Source organism: Galeopterus variegatus, unplaced genomic scaffold (assembly GCF_000696425.1).
Source record: "Galeopterus variegatus unplaced genomic scaffold, G_variegatus-3.0.2 Scaffold1846, whole genome shotgun sequence".
NCBI classification, from domain to species: Eukaryota; Metazoa; Chordata; class Mammalia; order Dermoptera; family Cynocephalidae; genus Galeopterus; species Galeopterus variegatus.
The window spans coordinates 21,936-43,255 of NW_007727957.1; the positions used below are offsets into that span (position 1 = coordinate 21,936).

Below are 21,320 nucleotides of genomic sequence, written 5' to 3' on the forward strand. Positions count from 1 at the left end.
AAAAAGAAGAGGTTGGGAGGCTGGGGCCAATACTCATTAAAGGAGGAGGCAATCAGGGACAAATGCAGATTGAATTTATGTGAATTAGGGATAAACAATACATTCAGAGCTATCTTAGCGGATGCCTCTTGGCCAACAAAATAAAGGCAGATAATAAGGTGAAAAATGAAAGCAAGTAGGAAAATGAATATAGAAATGCTTAGACCCACCACTCCCAATTTATCCTACTTAAGATCTAACCCAATAACCATCTGTGAGTTCTATGAACTGTTTTTCAAGGTGTCTTAGTCTCACAAGCATCGGTCTTGAATAATTATATTGTAAAGTATATATTATACATGTTATACTGGGTCATTTAATGCCATAGTAGGTGTTTTTCAGTATTGTTTTAAATGAAAGTATTCTATGACTTAAATTTCTGCCTTAAGTTGTAAGTTTTTATTTTAACCAGTCACCCACCCACCAACAATCCCAGCTCCTCAGCCTTCTTTTTTTTTTTTCCTGAAAATTTCTGAGAAATATTGAGTATTAGATTTTTAATCATCTGTAATTAGTTACTATTATATTATAACTATGGAATTACTTAAAATGCAATATTTTAGCTGTTTGCGAGTGTGTGTGTTTATGTGCATGTACAATATAAATTATCACATATTTAACAATATATTATAATATCTAGTGTTATAAGCTTTTATACATCCTTGCAATTTTAATAAAATATAAGCAATTAATACAGTTTGCCAGTATATATTAAATATTTTGTTGTAGCAGTGTCCAACCTGCTCCAAAGTTTTCCCTTCCCTTTGCCATATAATGATGGAGAGTGAGATAACATCATTGGAGACTGGCAGTTTAAAGCAGTAACCTGAGGAAATGACATCTTACTGGAATTAAAAAAAAAAAACACATTTCACACAAAAAAAGAAGAAAACAGAGATAAGGCTTTAAGAATCTGTGCTATAGATTAGGTAAAAGAAACTATGTTTAGAACTACTTTGAGCTGATAAAGCCATTTAAGCCCACATTGATTTGATCCACAGACATATCATATATTTTGTGCCTGATTGTCACAAAGGAAAGGGAATTATTTGGTGGGCACAATGAACATCTCAAATATAATCTATAATTATATATATATAGTCAGCCCTCCATATTTGTGTGTTCCACATCTGTGAATTCAACCAACCACAAATTAAAAATATTTGAAAAGAAATTGCATCTATACTAAACATGTACATACTTGCTTTTCTTGACATTATTTTCTAAGAAATATAGTATATTAACTGTTTACATAGCATTTACATTCTATTCACTGTTATAAGTAATCTAGAGATGATTAAAAGCATAACAGAGGACGTGTGTAGGTTATATGAAAATACAAGTTCGACACCATTTTATATCAGGCACTTCAGCACCCACGGAATTTGGTATCTGTGGAAAGACCTGCAATCAATCTCCCAGAGATACCAAGGGATGATGTGTATATATATATATGGGTACTTCAAAAAGTTTATAGAAAGATTCATATTATCTTTTAATCCCATTTTTCACAAATGTTTAAAAGTGCTCTCGAATATGATTATATGTGTAATCACTCAGAACAATAAATTACTGCATTTTCCCTTACTGTTGATGTTTTGGTATATGTATATATGAGTATACCTTGCTGAAATTTTTTCATAAAATGTTATTGTTCCCATTTTGGAAGAAAAAACAAAAATATTAAAATGTATACATCATCCTTCGTTAATATGTACTATTCATGTTTCCAAAAGCACAATTATTACAACTCAGGTTGGAAGAGGGCTTGAAAAGCTAAATTCCTGCTTCAACCAAACATCCATGACTTAAACACCTGCCATGTTCTCTCATAAAGACTATAGCTGAATGCTTCCAGGAATAAATATACTGAAGACATACAATGTCTCATTATTTAATCAAATATGATTCTCATTGTGTTTTTTATCTTTGTCCTCTCTTAGACCGTAGGTGTGAAAAGGGTATAAATAGTATTTCTCAGACTAGTTCTCTAGTACATGTGATCCAATTTTAATAAAAACATGGACCCGCATTTGTTCATTTCCGTAAAGGCCAGGACACTAGTGTGAGCTCAGTGTACAGTTAATGAAAAGGAGATATGCACAATCAGGAAATAACTTAGTTTTAATAAATATATTGATTTCTAAATATTCAAACATATAAATTACATTCTAAATTTTCTAGATATTTTCCAAATTGTAATTAAGTGTTTTGAAGGACATATTTAGTTTATTAAAAAAAAAAAAAGTCTGACCTTAAGTTGTTCTTCCAAAGCAGCAGTTACACGATCTCCACTAGATTCATCAACAACCACAACCATGTGTGTTAGAGAATTGACTCTGACTTGTTCTTGTTCTAGATCTTCTTGAAGCACCTGAAAGATAAAATTTTTAACACAGGAAATTAAAACAATAGTCTGATCTGTATGTTGAAAACATTTCTTCCCAAATGTAGGTGATTTATATCTGGCATATCTTGGGTAATGCCATTTTTTATTAAACTAAAACTATTCCAAGCAAATTTTCTGCTATTTGTTCAGCAGAATTTGCATGTTTCTATTGTCAATTGAACTGGAAAGTATATAGAGAGTCCAGTCTATATGTTCAGAAAGGTACAGTAAGATGTTTGGCTCTTTATCTCAACACTGTTACCTTTTTAAAAACTTTTCTCCTAAAATTACCTGCATCTCTGGCATTTTCAATCTTTCCTTTTCTACTGAATCTGTTCATTACTATACAAATAAAACAAATTCTCTGGACCCAAAAACCCCTCCCGCTACTATCCGATTATGTGTTCCTCTTCACTGAAAAAATATTTTGTGTTTATAACAGTTAATCCCTTAGCTTCCTGTTAAAATGAGTTAAGTTTGGCCTAAACCTGTTTCCACACTTGGGTGATAAGGTCTGGCCAAAAGCAGCCTTTTATATATAGTGAACACTGTTACTATTCATTTTTTTTATTTATTAGTTTAGTCATTTGTTGTTTGTCTCTACTTACTGGATAATAATATCTACTAGAACAGAAATAAATGTTCTCTGTCGTTCTCACTACATATTTCAAGCAGATAAAGATATATAAATATTTGTTGAATGAATGGCGCCATTTGGGATGAGTTTGGTCCTTTTTGATTGCACAAAGATCACGAAATAGTAGGATAAATTTGGTTTTTGTTTGTTTGTTTGTTTTTTAGCATAATCACAATTACACTAACCTTGGCAGAAAATAATCACTTTTTCAAGACTTAATCCTGGGATGAAACCTGAATAACTTAAATATCAGCTTTCTAACTTAAAAATGTCATTCTGAAACAGTCACATTTTTCCCAAATTAAATGAGGTTTTCACAAAATAGTACTTACATTCTTTTTAGTAAAATGTAAAATTTTTTGTAACAATAAGCAGGGCTAAACAGACGGAAAAACAGAGGGTAAACAGAGGAGCAGCGAATAGAGGAGGCTGCTCTAGAACCAAGACATCCTGCCTGGGAGCGCCAGATCCCCCAGTACCTCACCCTGGTATACCAATTATTACTGGGATTTGCCTGAACAGTCATTTGAAACTTCCAGCCAACTAGTTTGCATCTTAGAATGTTTTGTTATATAACACAAGAATGTAAAAGCAGGTTCGGTACATGGCCTGTTGCTTTCTGACAAAACTGCTGGTCTTACTTGCAAAAAAAACCATTACTTGGCACCTACCAGTCTAGCTCTTACTTATTCAAACCCTATGGCAGACATAGAGAAAATTATTAGGGTGACTGAGTCACAATCTCAAGTGCATGAACATTTTTATCTTATGACTTTTATTTTTCAAGCCTCAACATATTAGAACACTGTCAAATTACTTATTTTTACTTCATCTCTCTAGATTTTCACACTACATTTTCAAGTGAAGCAATTTAGGATAAAATGACTATGCATATATTTTGCATGTGGAGTCTATACTGCCTATCATGCATTTGAAATTCCAGAGCTTACACTGGCTAATAAAATTCTTTCTGCTATGAGGCCCAAAATGGAAATATTAACATTCAGAGTTGTCCTTGACAGTCATGTTGAGTCTGTGTTTTCTGAGTTATATAAGCTGGGACTGGGAACATTTTAAATGTTTCAGCCAGGAATTTTTAAAATAATAGTTAAAATAATATTTGGTGGCCAGTGTTTCATATGTTGGTTTCCTGAATTTAGCCAATTCTTTTTTTTTTCTATCATTCAGTATAGGAGTATGTATAATTACATACATTAAAATCTACTAGGGCTATACTACCCTAAGTGATGTACTGATTCAAATCAATCCCCATCAAAATACCAATGGCATTCTTCACAGAAATAGAAAAATAAAAACCCTAACATTCATATGGAACAACAAAAGAATCCAAATAGCCAAAGCAATCCAGAACAAAAATTTTAAAATAAATAAATAAATAAATGAAGCCTGACTTCAAATTATACTACAAAGTTATAGTAAGCAAAACACCATGATACTGGCATAAAAACAAACACGTGGAAAAATGGAACAGAATACAGAACCCCCAAATTAATACATGTACTTACAGGCAACTGATCTTTGACAAAGGCAACAAGAACATACTTTGAGGAAAGGACTGCCTCTTCAATAAATTGTGCTGGAAAAACTGGACATCCATATGTAGAAGAATGTAACTAGAACCGTACCTCTCTCCATATACCAAAATTAACTCAAAATGGATTAAAGACTTAAAAATAAGAACTAACATTATAAAACTCCTAGAAGAGAACATAGGGGAAACACTTCAGGATGTAGGACTGGGCAAAGAATTTATGAATAAGATCTAGAAAGCACAGGCAACCAAGGGAAAAAAAAATTTTTTAATGGGATTATATGAAACTAAAAAGCTTCTGCACAGAAAAGGAAACCACCAACAGAGTAAAAAGACAACCTACAGAATGGTAGAAAATATTTGCAAACTATGTTTCTGACAAGGGATTAATATCCAGAATATACAAGAAACTCAAACAACTTAAACAAATAACTTGATTAAAAAATGGGTAAAGGAGCTGAATAGATATTTCTCAAAAGAAGACACACAGGGCTGGCCCCATGGCTCACTCGGGAGAGTGCGGCACTGGGAGCACAGCAGCAGTCCCGCCGCGGGTTCAGATCCTATATAGGGATGGCCGGTGCGCTCACTGGCTGAGTGCGGTGCCCGCGACACCAAGCCAAGGGTTGCGTTCCCCTTACCAGTTACAAAATAAATAAATAAATAAATTTCAAAAAAAAGAAAAAAAGACAGAAAATAACAACCATTGATAAAGATGTGGAGAAACTGGAATCTTCATACATTGGTGGTGAAAATGTAAAATGGTGTAGCCATTTTGAACAACAGTTCAGCAGTTTCTTAAAATGTTAAACACAGATTTACCATACAGCCCAATAATTCCACACATGAAAAAATGCTATTCACTAATAATTGGGCAAATTCAAATCAAAACCACACTGAGTTACCATCTCACCCCAGTTAGACTGGCCGTTATCAAAAAGACAGAGAATACCAAATGTTGGTGAGGATGCAGAGAAAGGGGAACCCTTCAACACTACTGGTGGGACTGTAAATTAGTACAGCCATTCTGGAAAAAAGTGTGGAGGCTTCTTTGACAACTAAAGACAGAACTGCCAGATGACCCAGCAATTCCACTACTGGGTATATATCTAAAGGAATGGAAATCATCATGCCAAGGGGATACCTGCACTCCCATGTTTATAATAGCTCTCTTTACAATAGCCAAGACATGGAATCCACCTAAACATCCCTCGATGGCTCACTGGGTATATATACAGAATGGAATACTACTCAGCCACAAGATAGAATGAAATTCTGCCATTTGCAAGAGCACAGAGGAGCTTGGAGAAAATTATGTTAAGTGAAATAAGCCAGGCATAGAAAGAGAAGAACCTCATGGTTCTCACTCATAAGTGGAACCGAAATAATAAATAAGTAAATAAATAAGAAACAAGCAAATAAACAACAATCACAGTAATACATTGAACTTTCAGAGGAAAGACCAGAACTCTGGTTACTAAAGTTAGGAGAGGGTGAGGAGGAAGGTTAGGGAGGAATTGATTAATGGACACAAAGATCGATTATGTTTTGTAGTGATGAAATTGCTAATTATCCTGATTTGATCATCACACATTTTACACAGGTATTGATATTCAAGTCTACCTCAAATATATGTATAATCAATTATGTTTCAATTTTAAAAACTACCAGGGAATAATGCTATACTTGTCACATTTTTACATGTAAAATGTTATTTTCACTATTTGAGTAAAGGTACATGGGTAAATCATTGTTTGATCTATGAAATACTTATTTCCAAACTCAGACAGTATTTCTAAAGTATATGTGATCAAATGTTTCATGTATTTATTTTCTCCAGTACTTAGATATATGATTTTGTTTTGCTTATCTATTTCTTTTATTTTCAGAAATGGACTTTTGTCAGGTTGATTAAGGACATTTCACGATTTTGCAGAAGTGCTAACACAAAGAACCACTACAGTTAGCTGTCAGTTGATAGCTTCAAAATCAAACACAAGCATCATCTGTACTTAAAGTGAGTAGAGGGAAATAAACAAGGGAAGGGTTCTTCCCAAGGCTGAAAATCTTGAAGAGCTGCATAGTACTAGGGTAGGAAAGCATATACTGTATTTGATTTAATAGGTTTTTTTTCCAGTTTCTCTTCTTCTCTTCTATAACTTTCTAAAATAATATATCTTTTTTCACTCCTAAACAGGCATTAAAATTAAAAAGTATAAACTGACCTTTCTGAGTATATTCAATAGCTGCAAGAAAGAAGCTATTGCAAAATGGTAACCATATTTTTTTTCTCAGATCTCTACTCCAAAAATAAATATTTATGAATACCATACTATTAGGTAATCTCTCCAATATCAGCAATAGACAAAAGACTATAAAATATTCAATGGTCAAAGCCGATTATTTTTAGAGCTGATTCTTCCAAGTAGCAAAAATGCCAAACAAAAAGGTGAGGTTAAAAAGTTAAATTGTTCTGCTGACCTAGGTATCCATGATGAGAGTCTTGATCATTGGGGTAAAAAATGCCTGCCTGCTTCCCTATTTGGAAAACATGGAATTTTAAGATTACTATTTTTTTAAATACACTAAAGCTTTGTAAATCTATTTTTAATTAAATTTTATTTAAATATTTACTTCTTACGAACTTGAATTTTTTCACAGCTAGATTTATACGATGGAGATTTACAGTCGGTTTGCTAATTAAGCCTGATATATGAGTCAAATTATTTCCAAACATAGATGTATCCCCAGAGAAGTACACTAAAATTTTTGCCTATCTGAAGATAATACCTTCAAATTAAAACATTGTCACATATGATTGTTAAAATATGCTTTTCTTTATTAAAAGCTTACAAATTATTTATAAACCCACATATAAACACACACTAAAATTTTTGTTATGCATTTCGTGTCATTCTTTTTATTAACATAATGCATTTTTAACACCAGATTTTAAAAATTCTGTCATGCTCCTAATTAAATTTCTATACCATTATTAGATAGACACAAATGTCAGTGATGTTTGTTCTCTAATGTCAAATAACAATCTTTTTTTTTTCCTTATGACAAGAGAAAAGGCCAACAGTGAAATTTAACATTAAATATGCTCAGATTTGACAAACTTGGATTTTGTTATACCTCTGTGAATAATTCTATTTCTTCAAAATAATTATCTAGTTAAATCACCTGACCCAATTTGTTACTCCCTCAGTACATGTTCCTAATTTTAGGATTTAAATATGACTTTTCTTCTACTTCCTTCAAATATCAGCAATAGTACTGAATTATTCTTACTCTTACCCATGTCAAATGGTTTTCAAAAAGTGACTCAGAACAACCACTGGAGAAAGAATAATTTCAATGTTTACTCTAGTATTTTATCCTTTCGTAGCATACATGTGAAATAATGCTTAGAAATAAAAGACATAGAAATAAGTTAGGCTAGGGAATTTTCAGATTTTATGTTTAGAGGTAAAGAGCAACAATTAATAGAAAGGTAGCGTAATAGAAATCAAAAACAAGGTTATTTCTCCCATAAGCTTCATGGGAGGGTATACAATGTTTCCTTTGGCCCTACTATAGACTCACCAATCTGAAACAGGAAAGGGCAATGTTTACCTATGTGTGTAGTTTATTTGATTCCTCTTACTACTTCAATGATTAACGAACAGGAAATTGCAGTCACTTGCAGGTCCTATATACGTTCACACACACACACACACACACACACACACACACGGAAACAACACAGATCTATTCTGCATGGATCCTAAGGTCAAATATTAAGTTTAAATAGTATGTAGTGTTTTAGCTTATTCAAATAAATGAACACAAAAGGAAAGACTGATGGGAACAAAATTTGAATCAAATATAAACTCTGCAAAGGAACTTAAGAAACCAGAAGTTTCTATGAAGAGGGATAAGTTAAACATCTAGGAAGGTAATATTTTAGAAAAGATTTTTCAGGATCAAAAAATCCCTAGATACTAATTATCACTTAGCTAATGTAATAGGTCTGGACGTGAATTGATTTTTTTCATATAAAAGCGTGAAGTCCAAATCAGAGAGTTTTAGGATTTCTTAGGAAATGATGGGGAGTTAGGCAATTTATTCCCCTCTCCCTCTTTTCTCCTATGGCCCATTCTTACTTTCTTTCCACCACCTCTGCACTAGGCTAGACTCTATATTCCTGCTGCCCTAAATAAAATGACCTGAAAATGACTTTCAATTTTATTCTCTGTCAGATATTCACTTTTCAAAGCCTGGCTGGTTATGGTATTATCTAGTTCCCCAGTAGAATCTATTTATTGTATGTAACTTTCATGTAAATTTGCTGAATATTTTAAATAAGCTTCTCCAACAGGCTCTCCTAGAAAAGATTTTATTCTGAAATCCACTTACATAAATGTGATGGCATAGCGTTATTAGTCTTTATAGAACAATCTATTGTTTTTACCTTTGTTTTAGAAGTAAATGCTTATATTTCTTCCAACTCCTAAGCTACCAAAGGGGGGTTCTAAAAGACCAGTTTAATGGAGAGATTTATAGGATTGTAAAAGCACTGAAAGCCTCCCAGTAGTGAGAAGGGAGTTCAGTAAATATAAAAAAGTTTTAAAAGCAGAGTAAACAATTAATGTACCTCTACATATCTCAAAATAAGTAGAAAAGAACATAGTACGGACTAGATTGACCAAAAATATGTGCATGTTTATGATAAGACAGTATAACGGTTGTCAATGGTCTATAATCTGAAATCAGATTCTCTGGGTGATTCCTGGATGCATCACTAACTGGCTACGTGACCTTGATGAGGTTTTTAACCACAACAAGACTCACCTTCCTAATTTGCAAAATTGGGAGGATGAGTACCTATTTTTTAGTTCGTTATGGAGACTGAATAAAATATAATTGCTTAGCATTTTGCCTGACACATAATATGAGCTTAGTAAATATTAACATCTAGTCAGATCTAAAAACTCATATTTAGTCAAATATTTTATACCAAACTGCAAGACCTTAATAATCACTGACTTCACCCACATTTAATACATTCTGACCATCATCCTCTAATAGATGTCATAAGTACAGAAAGGGAATGTGGTTTTGGAAATTCAGGAAAAGAAGAGCTGGAGTTACAGTAAAATTTTAGGGTCTAGAAAAATACATAATAAACTTAAAATCTTGTAAGTAGTATTTGAACATCTAAATTATTTATATGGGATTAACAAGAGTAGCTTTAAAGTACCTGATCTACTGGTATCAACTTTATGCCAAAAAATTTGAAAACCCAGAGGAAATGGATAAATTTCTGGACACCTACAAACTACCAAGACTGAACCAAGAAGAAATAGAAAACCAGCACAGACCAATAATGAGCAACAATACTGAAGCAGTACTCAGCAGTCTCCCAACAAAGGAAACCCCAGAACTGGATGTCTTCACTGTTGAATTCCACCAAACTTTTAAAGATGAATTAATACCAATATTTTTCAAACTATTCCAAAAAATTGAAGCAGAGTCCATTCTCCCAAACTCATTCTATGAAGCCAGCATCACCCTGATGCCAAAAGCAGACAAAGATAACATACGAAAAGAAAACTACAGGCCAATATAATTGATGAACATAGATGCAATAATCCTCAACAAAATATTAGCAAACAGAATACTAGCACATCAAAAAGATCACAATCTTTTAGCACATCAAAAGATCACATCACAATCAAGTGGGATTCATTCCATGGATGCAAGGGTGGTTCAACATGTGCAAGTCAATAAATGTGATACATCACATCAATAAAATCAAAGACAAAAACTATGTGGTCATCTCGAAAGACACAGAAAAAGCACTTGATAAAATTCAACATCCCTTCATGATAAAGATTCTTGGCAAATTAGGTATAGAAGGAAAATAACTCAACACAACAAAAGCTATGGATGACAAACCCACCACCAATACCATACTGAAGTTTGAAAGCTAAAAGCTTTCCCTTAAGAATAGGAAAAACACAATAATGCCTACTCTCACCACTCCTATTTAACATAGTATTGGAAGTACTAGCCAGAGCAACCAGGCAAAAGAAAGAAACAGCAACCAAATTAGAAAAGAAGTAAAATTGTCACTGTTTACAGATGACATGATCCTATATATAAAAAAACTATAATGTCTACCATTAAAAACTCCTAGAGTTGATAAACAAATTCAGTAAAGTTGCAGGATACAAAGTAAATACACAAAAATCAGTAGCACTTTTATACACCAAAAGCAAACTAGCAGAAAAAGAAATCAAGAAAACAAGCCCATTTACAATAGGTACCAAAAAAAAAAAAAAAAAAAAATCTAGGAACAAATTTAACCAAAGAGGAAAAAGATCTCTACAATAAGAACTAAAAATCACTGCTGAAAGAAATTGATAAATGATTTCAGCAAAGGTGCAGGATACAAAATCAACATGAAGAAATCAGTAACATTTCTATACTCCAACAATGACCTAGCAGAAAAAGAAATCAAGTAATCTAGCCCATCTGTAATAGTCACCAAAGAAAAAAAATTACCTAGGAATAAATTTAATCAAGGATGTGAAAGATCTCTACAATAAGAACTACAAATCATGGCTGAAAGAAATTTAAAAGGACACCAAAAGATGGAAAGACATTCCTTGTTCATGGATTAGAAGATTCAATATAGAGAAAATGTCCATACTGCCCAAAGCCATCTATAGATTTAATGTAGCACCCATGAAAATACCAATGACATCCATCATAGAAATAGAAAAATAATCCCAATATTAACATAGAAAAGCAAAAGACCCCAAATAGCCAAAGCAATCCTGAGCAAAATAAATAAATAAAGCTGGAGGCATTAGACTACCTGACTTCAAAGTATACTGCAAAAGCTATAGTAAGCAAAACACCATGATACTGGCAAGAAAACAGACACATGGATCAATGGAACAGAATAGAGAACCCAGAAATCAACCCATATACCTACAACCAACTGATCTTCAACAAAGGCACCAAGAACATACATTGGGGAAAGGACAGCCACTTCAAAAAATGGTGCTGGGAAAATTGGATATCCTCTTGCCATATGTAAAAATTGACTCAAAATTGGTTGAAGACTTAAATATATTAAACCTGAAACTGTAAAACTCCTAGAAGAAAACACAGGAGAAACACTTCAGGATGTAGGACTGGGCAAAGAATTTATGAATACGACCCCAAAGCACAGGCAACAAAAGAAAAAATAATTGGATTATATCAAATTGAAAAGCTTCTGCACAGCAAAGGAAACAATCAACAGAGTGAAAAGACAACTTACAAAATGGAAAAACATGTTTTGAAACTATATATCTGACATGGTATTATTATCCGGAATATAGAAGGAACTCAAACAACAGTGAATAAACAAATAATCCAATTTAAAAATGGGTGAAGGAACTAAACAGACATTTCTCAAAAGAAGACATACCAGTGGCCAACAGACACATGAAAAAGTGCTAAACTTCACTAATAATTGGGAAAATTCAAATCAAAACCACTGTGAGATATCATCTCACCCCAGTTAGACTGGCTATTATCAAAAAGACAGAATAAGGAATTCTGGCAAGAAGGAGGAGAAAGAGGAACCCTTCTACATTGTTGGTGGGACTGTAAATTAGTACAGCCATTATGGAAAGAAAGAGGAACCCTTCTACATTGTTGGTGGGACTGTAAATTAGTACAGCCATTATGGAAAGAAAGAGGAACCCTTCTACATTGTTGGTGGGACTGTAAATTAGTACAGCCATTATGGAAAACAGTATGGAGGTTTCTCAAACAAATACAGATAGTACTATCATAAGATCCAGCAATCCTCCTAATGAGTATGTACCCAAAGGAATGGAAATCATCATGTCAAAAGGAAACCTGCATTCTCATGTTTATTGCAGTTTTATTTACAATAGCCAAGACATGGAACTAACCTAAACGTCCATTGAAGGGTGACTAGATAAGGAAAACATGGTATATACACACCATGGAATACTACTCAGCTATAAAAAAGAATGGTATTATGTTATTTGGGACAGCATAGATGAGGTTGGAGAAAATTATGTTAAGTGAAATAAGCCAGGTACAGGAAGAAAAATACCACATGTCCTCACTCATAGGTTTGATCTAAAAAACAAATAAATAAATAAGAAAGAAAGACCATAATAATATGTTGAACTTTCAGAAAGAGAGACTAGAACTATGATTACTAAAGGTGGGAAAGGGGGAGGCAGGGGAAGGTGAGGGAGAAATTGGGAAACAAACAAAGAATAATTATGATTTGTAATGCTGAACATGCTAATAGTACTGATTGGTTCATCACATATTGTTCACAAATACTGATAGTCAACTCTGCACCTCATAAACATGTATAATCAATTATATTTCAATTAAAAAAATAAAAGAAAATTATGTTAAATGAAATAAGCCAGGCATAGCAAGAGAAATACTGTATGTCCTCACTCATAAGTGAGAGCTAAAAAATAAAAAACCAGGAAAGAAAGAAAGAAAGGAAAGGATAAAAAAAGAAAAGAAAGAAGAAACAAACAAACAATCTCAATAATATGTTAGACTTTCAGAAGGAAAGAACAGAACTGTGGTTACAAGACGTGGGAAAGGGGGAGGGGGGAGTGTTAGGGAGAAACTGGTTAATGGACACAAAGAATGATTATACTTTGGAATGATAAATATGCCAATTATTCTGATTTGATCATCAAATGTCATATACAAATACCAACAGTGAACTCTGTACTCGCAAAATATGTATAATCCAAAAAAAAGTTTCAAAAAATTGCTGAAAAATTTGTATAGCCAGAGGTATTTTGGACTGAAGAGGGCAGACCCTGATCACTAAATGATAGCTTTCAATTCTCCTGCCTGTCCTCCTGTCTCTACTATCCATGCACGCATCCATCCATCCTGAATATTGTTATGCTATTAAAATCAGATAAAAGTGAATGTCGGGCTTTAAAAACTAATGCCACCTTAAGTGACATTACAAGTGGATTAACATGGCAGCCTAAGATGGCACCAGGGAGGAAGTAGGGTGGGAGTGTCTGCGGGAACCTTGCCTTAGCCCTTATTGGCCGCACTCGTGAACACTGCGTGATTGAAATAGATAGGCATTGAGACAGGATGCATGCCCTTAACCTTTAAGCTGATTGGAGGATGTAAGAAACCTGCCTTCCCCATTTGCCTTTAAAAGCAAGTACTTGTGTTATAATAAACGGAACTGCTCAACAGAACTCCCACCACATCTGAGTGTCCTTTAACTGGGCTGGTTGGGGCCGGCGGTGTCCTCACCTCTCTTCACGGCTCTCTTCCCCCATCTCCTTCCAAAGGGGACAGGAGGGAAAGAGGAATCTGGGTCATTCGCTCGCCCACCAAAAAGAACAAGGCTAGGTCTGTTTGGGTCATCCAGCGGTGGACTCGACAGAGTGGTGCCCCGTGTGAGGCATTTTAAAGACGAGCGAGTGAGGCCCCCAGCTGCTTGGTCCTGAAAGAAGATCGATGAAGGGTGATCAACCAGCGGAGTGGCCCCCGCAACCGCGGTCGTCGCCATGAAGTAATCCGCCTGCATGTCAGGGTGAGTACCATAACAGAGGGAAGTGCCTGCACTTCTCTGCCCTGTTGCTCCCTTTGTCCCTTCCTCATGGAGCAACATGGGAGTTGTGTGTGGAAAGAGTAACGAGACAGCCTGAAAGGCTCTAAAGTACATTTTAAAAAGCAGAGGCCTAGAAATATCTGATTCCACAGCCACCAATGCCTGGCATCATGTGGTGAAGGTGGCCCCTTGGGCACCTTCGTCTAACTTGTTCTCGTATGAGACTTGGGACCGTGTTCAGACCTTGGCCAGAAAGAATGAGATTAGTCACGGGCTATACCCCCCCTAGGGTTCTACCCAACCATCTCTGCCCTAAAGATTTGCTTCCATCCCGAGCATCAGGAAGGGGCAGAAAGGGATTGGGAGCCATTTGATGAGGAGAGAAAAAAGGAAACAAAGCTACCAATGTAGGCCCTGAGCCATTGAGTGATACCTATGCCCCTACCCTGTACCCTCCTCTCCTGGCATATTCACCCTGCCAAAGTTTAGCTGAAGGAGAAAAAGTGGCACCTTAAAAAGTGGAGGAGGCTAGAAAAACATCCCCGGCAGAGCCGCAGGTTTTTCCTGTTATGGCTCGCTAGGAACCCCCAGCCGTCCACAGCCCATGGAAAATGCTCTGTAAGGCTGTCCTCCCTCCAAGCTTGTTTATCAAGTTCCGTGCCTTCTTTAAAGAAGAGTGCCATGTGCAGGCAGAGATAAATCAAGCAGTAGCATTGCCCAATGCCACCAACCCCAGACTCACCTTCCCGTGGGTCCTTGGCAAAGGTTCCTGCGTAGGTGCCAACAAACCCTTTTGCAGTACTGTGGCAAATCTCACCACCCCCAAAACCCAAAATAAGCGGGCCCAAAACAAGCGGGACACAGGGGAAGCTGTGGTGGCCATCAGCTCACTCTTGGGAGTTATTGGAGCAGGTACCGGGACCGCCGGAATAGCCTTGGCACATCAGGTAGTTTCCCCTAGAGAGGCAGTGGACCTAGATCTTGGCCGCTTGGAGGTGTCTGTATCACATTTTAAAAAATCACTAACATCACTTTTTGAAGTTGTTTTACAGAATCGAGGAGGACTAGACCTGTTGTTTTTACAGCAGAGAGGATTATGTGCTGCCCTCAGAGAAAAGTGCTGCTTCTATGCCGACCACTCTGGAGTGGTCAAAGATTCCCTAGCTAAGCTTAGAGAAGGATTAGAAAAGCGAAAAAAAGAACATGAAGCTAATAGTAATTGGTTCCAAAGCTGGCTTTTAAGTTCCACATGGCACACCACCCTGCTGTCCTCCCTGCCTGGCTCCCTAGCCATTTTCATCTTAGGGCCTTACACCATTCGCCAGGTTGTGTCCCTTATAAGGCGCAACACCACTTCTCTCATAATGCTCACCCAGGTGGTAGAGGAGGTGGCCCATAATGAAAGCACTGACAGCCCTTGGGTCAATACGGCACTTCAAGAAATCAACACCAATCTCTAAAGCTCCGCCCCACCCCTGCTTGGCTGGATAGTCAATGACGGGTAAGATTTCCAGAGGGAAACAACCTAAGACAGGCACAGCCACCAGAGGGAATGGAGGTGAGGCTGGGAAGGTTAGCCGCCTCCAGCTACCTTATTAAAAAAGGGGGAGATGTCGGGCTTTAAAAACTAACGTCACCTTAAGTGACATTACAAGTGGATTAACGTGGCAGCCTAAGACGGCGCCGGGAGAAAGTAGGGTGGGAGTGTCTGCGGGAACCTTGCCTTAGCCCTTATTGGCCGCACTCGTGAACACTGCGTGATTGAAATAGATAGGCATTGAGACAGGATGCATGCCCTTAACCTTTAAGCTGATTGGAGGATGTAAAAAACCTGCCTTCCCCATTTGCCTTTAAAAGCAAGTGCTTGTGTGATAATAAATGGAAATGCTCGACAGAACCCCAGAAGCGTCTGAGTGTCCTTTAAACCAGGCTGATTGGAGCCGGCGGTGTGCTCACCTCTCTTCACGGCTCTCTTCCCCTGTCTCCTTCCAAAGGGGACTGGAGGGAAAGAGTAAACTGGGCCATTCGCTCGCCCACCAAAAGGAACGAGGCTAGGGCTGTTTGGGTCAGCCGGTGGTGGACCCAACAAGTGAACATCAAGAAAGTCTAATAAATAACTACAAAATGCCTGACAATAATTACTAAAAAAGAAGAGAACAAGATTATTGGGAGAGGAGGTTAGGGTGGAAGTTTTCAGGCAGAGCACAGATGAAATGAAATGATATGCACTGATGGGCTAATAGCACACAGTTGTAAGGTTCAGTTCTGATTTATCTCCCTGCTCAGACAGTATTGTCATCCTATCATCAGCCTGTTTTCTCCTCTGTTCCCTTTCTAGGCCTATTTTGAAGAAAGAGCTGCAGAATTAATGTTGACAAATCATTTCCTTAAGCACTTTGATTCTAGGCATTTCATACATAGCCACCCCCAACATGCTCTCTTTCTCCACTGCTTACTCTAAGTTTAAGGACTTATATGCACTGTCTCTTCCAACCAGACATTCCCAATCCTGGGCAAATGAGTGCCACAGTGTCCACAAATCTGTCTGCTATTCCTCTGCGTTTGCTCTAGCCTCTCTGATCTCAGATGAAGTTAAGCTTCCCTGGAATCTCAGAATGGAGAGAAAGGGCCTGAGTTCAAAGGTGGACAGGTCAAGGCTAAAATCAGTCTACTGACTACTACCGAAGTTACCTTGGGAAACTCTGAATACATTTATGTATCTGTAAAATTAGGGATTAAAATCCCTCTAGTACAGAGTTAAATTAGATAATACATTAAAATCATCTAGCATAGTGTTTAGTAGAGTTGGTACGTGGTGAGAAAGTTATTTTCTTTTTAAAAATTTTACGGGGTACAACGTGATATTTGAATATGTGTATACAATGTATAATAGTCAAATTGAAGTAATTGGCATATCTATCACCGTAGATATTTATCATTTCTTAGTGGCGAAAACATTCAAAATCCACTCTTCTTGCTCTTTTGAAATATACAGTATATTATTGTTAACCAGAGTCACCCCACTGTATAATGGAACACTAGAATATTCTTCTAACCTAACTATAACTTTGTACCCGTTTATCATCTTCTCCCCATTCTCCCCTCCCCTCTACCCTTTCCAGCATACGATATTCTTTAAACAGAGACACAGCACCATACTCAACCTTATTTTTCAAAGATTGGATTCATGATCATGCATTTTGATATAAGACACATGAATATATTTTTCAAGGAAAATTTTTCCTAAAATTCATATTATCATATCTGTTTTAACTTTCCTTTAAAGAAGTTTCCCATAAAATGCATTCTAAAATGTTTTATATGGTTAAATAATTCATTTACATTATTAATATTGCATTACCTATTTAAGGGAACTGGAATTGATTGGTACTGGTTCAGGAAAATAGAGACAGTTTACATGAGACTAGCTCAATAAGTGAGAAATAGCGTTCTTTCTTTTCCCTTTTTAAAAACCCTGCCCCAGAGGCCAGAAACATCGAATGAAGAAGTATTACAGGAGTAATCAAGTATAAAAAATAAAGTTAGTGCTTCTAAGATGAGGGGGTCTTGGACACGAATAATTTTAATAAATGCACTGATGAATTTTAAAACAAGGCTGTGACATTTTGCGTAATATTACTGAATCACTACTCAGTAATTTCTAATTAACTAATTAGTAATATGTTAGAATGTGGGCATGGATTTTATTATTATTAATATTATTGTTATTTTTTAAATAATCAATGGCATTATCTAGTATACAAAGTTATCCTTGGAATCTGCTGCTTGTTAATAGAATGTTGATAGAAAATTAGATTTCTTCTCAACCAGATTCTTAAAAAATTATGTGAATAACATGCACCTTCTACTATGTAGACTACATAAATGTGGTGTTCTTTTTACATAAAATTCCACTTATTTATTTCAAAACAAGATTATTAACATATGAATCAATTTCATAGCCAATAGTTTACAACTGTTAAGATATTTAAATAAGGGAATAAAATAAGGATAGAAAACGAAAAGTCAGAGACAGAGGGCACCAGGGATATCTCCATGTAAGCCACTTTACGAATGTATTTCTTCATCTTTATAACTTGTTTTTTTGCCCCTATTCACAACTTTTTTATTATTTTTATTGAAATTGTCAAATTTTCATGTTCCTCTCAGAATGGTAGCAATGATGAAGCCTGTTTGAGTTATAGAACTAGTCAGAATTATTAAAACATCTGTTCTTAAACAAAACATTTACTCAGCATCAATTATTTGCTAAGGACTCTGCTAGGCACTGGAGAAACACAAAAGAAGTCTGGCTCTCTGGATTTAGTACAGTGTTTTTCCCCTTCATTATACTGTTTATTTTTACTGCCATAACCATCAAACTTTCATTAAGCACTTATGCGGGCAAAAGATAGGAAATAAAATGGAACTTCACAGCCATAACTAATAACATGTAATTCTAATCTTGCTAAAAACATAAGAGCGCTTGCTAGGAACTAAAGCACTACTTGATTTTATGGCATTCTGAGGCTTATCTGAATCACTCATCCTCCTCTCAAGTCTTGCATTTCTCTTTTATATTGCCTATTTTTCTTGATTCCAACTCTAGGCTCCCAGTTGCCCGGTCTCAGAATCTATTATTTTGAGTTCTTTTCTCATCCCCTAAATCTAGTCCTGTTGGTTTCGCTGTTGAGCTCCAAAATGCTTGTTACACCTGTTCACAAGTTTCACTGACACTGCCTTCGTTCAGGCTCTATTTACTTTCTGCAATATCCTCCTAGCATGTCTTCTGACCTCCTGTTTCTCTGTGCTTCATTTATTTTACAAGACATATCTTTCTAAAAATTAAGAAACATTTTCCTAAATTGCTGCTCTCTTTAGTTTAATTTTTCTTTGGTAATGATTCCCTATTACCCATAGAATAACACAAATGCCTGAGTTCTCAATACAAAACCCTCTGTGATCAGGCTTTAATTTTCCAGTACTAAGCATAGTGCTGGTGTATTATTACTGTAGCACATGACCCAGGTGAATGACATGTCCGATGTTTTCCCAACTCATTCCCTTTGCTCAAACCAGTCACTATTTTTAACTCTCTCATGTCATTGGACACAGTCCACCTTTTAGTCTATTACAAATAATGGCCATTCTTTTTATGTTTATTTGACACACTAGAATGTGAGCTCCTTGAGGAAAAATTCCATATATGGTTGGTCTCTGTATTCTTCACAGCACTGTACTTTAATAAGTATTTGTTCAGTGATATGGAAAAGAATGAAATGGAAAGAAGTGAAATGTCAGATTCTTTGGCAGGAGTACACCTAAACCTTCCCTGTTACATGAACATCTAGATCATTTTAAAGGTCACCAGATGAGGATATTTCACAATTCTGGCAACCCAAATGTTTGAGATTAATTAAGCTTCAATGAAAGGATAGGTGACTGAGCCTCTAACAGGTTATTTAATTTGGACTAATCACTATTTAACATAGAAAATTCACTGATATCAGAATATATAGTACGCACACAGCATTTATGTCTGCAAATTCTAATAACTTGTGTGGTAAGGACTTTGTTGATGTTGTCACTAAGATGATGGACTTACAACAAATGTTTAAATCTCTCAAAATAATTGGAAATCTAGCTAATAAACTGAGCTTTAAACTTCAACCGAGTCTGTGCCATGAGACAAAAGATTCTACAATGAAATATTTTTCTTTTGATGAAAATACCTTACCAAACAGCAGACTTCCTTCCGATTAGTAAAAGCTTAAGCCCATGACAGGCTTTTACTCAATAGTGTGGTCAGTCATTCAAAGGGAATCCTTTCATTCCTTATCAACATCACTAATAAAGTCGATCTCAGTACAGAAATGACCAGCCAGAATTATTTCTGGCATGTTGTTTCTTTACAGAGGAACGAGAACTTCAATTTGTTCACTCCCCAGACAGAACCATGCTTGGGCACCTCAGATCTAAAGCAAATCTCTAAATTTGCTCTCCAAAGCCATAGCTATGAAGAATGAGTGGTCTCTTCCAAATTTTGCAGCCAATTGAACTTTTCTCATTTACCCAGAGTTAACAGTTTGGCTAGATTTAATAGTAACCATCAATAAAGGATTAATTGCTTTACCTTGCCTAATTGGCAGCTTCAGTAAAAGTGACTTATCCTCATGGCATTTCAGTGGTTGAATTTTTAGCCTGCCTTGTAATAAAACGCTGTTCAAATGAAGATAGCAAAGGGTCCTGTCACAGAACACACAGAAGCATATCTCTAATATTCACGGTGTACTTGCAAGATTTGCAAACATTTTTATCTTCCCCTTCAATTGAAAGACAGAGAGTGCATGCCCTCTGATCTGAGCAGAATTTAAGTTGATTTCCAGCAACAGAACTTGCACCTTTTTTAAAATTTTGCCATCTGTAATCATCTTTAAGAAAAAGAAAATGGGGATGACTCAGGGAAGCTAAATAACCTAAATTAGGTTAATAATCCTAAATATATTAGGATAGAAGTGTGATGATACAGCAAGGGGGAGTTGCTTTTTTGAATACTCCAAGGTCACTGATGTATTTTGTGGTCAGAGGAGAAATGTTCTTGTTTTCCTTGATTTACAATTCTTAAGAAGAAAAGCTGCAAAGTGAATCAATGACTATTTAAATGAGTCTTTACATTGAACTCAGTTTCCTAAAGAAAGAATATTTATCTTCTTTTGTTTTATAAAGCATGACAAGACTAACAAAACAATTATTTCTTTTAGTGCGTACTTTTGAGAAAATATGCATGTCTCACATTTAAACAAACTCAATTCTTTTTTTAAATTGTCTGATTTTATTAAATCGTTTTCTTCTCAACAAAATTACTTCCAAGTAACCAAAGAGTATTATCAATTGTCAGGCCTTATCTTGACTATGCATCTTTCCCTTGTCCTAATTTTATAAAAAGTAATCTGTCCTGAGTTATGTTCAAACCGTTAAAGGTAGAAGTTGGTTTCAAATTATTTTCTGCAAAACAATTTCATACTCATCAGAAATTGCATATTAGCAAGTAGTGGACGATCCATTTTAAATT

The 21,320-nt window shown here is 35.7% G+C and overlaps 1 protein-coding gene across 1 annotated transcript in view; it reads right to left on the reverse strand.

Moving 5' to 3' along the window:
• Positions 1-2,293: 2,293 nt before the first annotated feature.
• LOC103595788 (dystrophin-like) overlaps positions 2,294-21,320 on the reverse strand; it is a gene marked incomplete at its 3' end in the record, with an annotated part of 276,275 nt that continues 257,248 nt past the window's right edge. The window contains exon 12 of the mRNA XM_008579268.1: positions 2,294-2,413. Within this exon, the coding sequence (XP_008577490.1) occupies positions 2,294-2,413 (120 nt within the window). The remainder of the gene's footprint in view (positions 2,414-21,320) is intronic.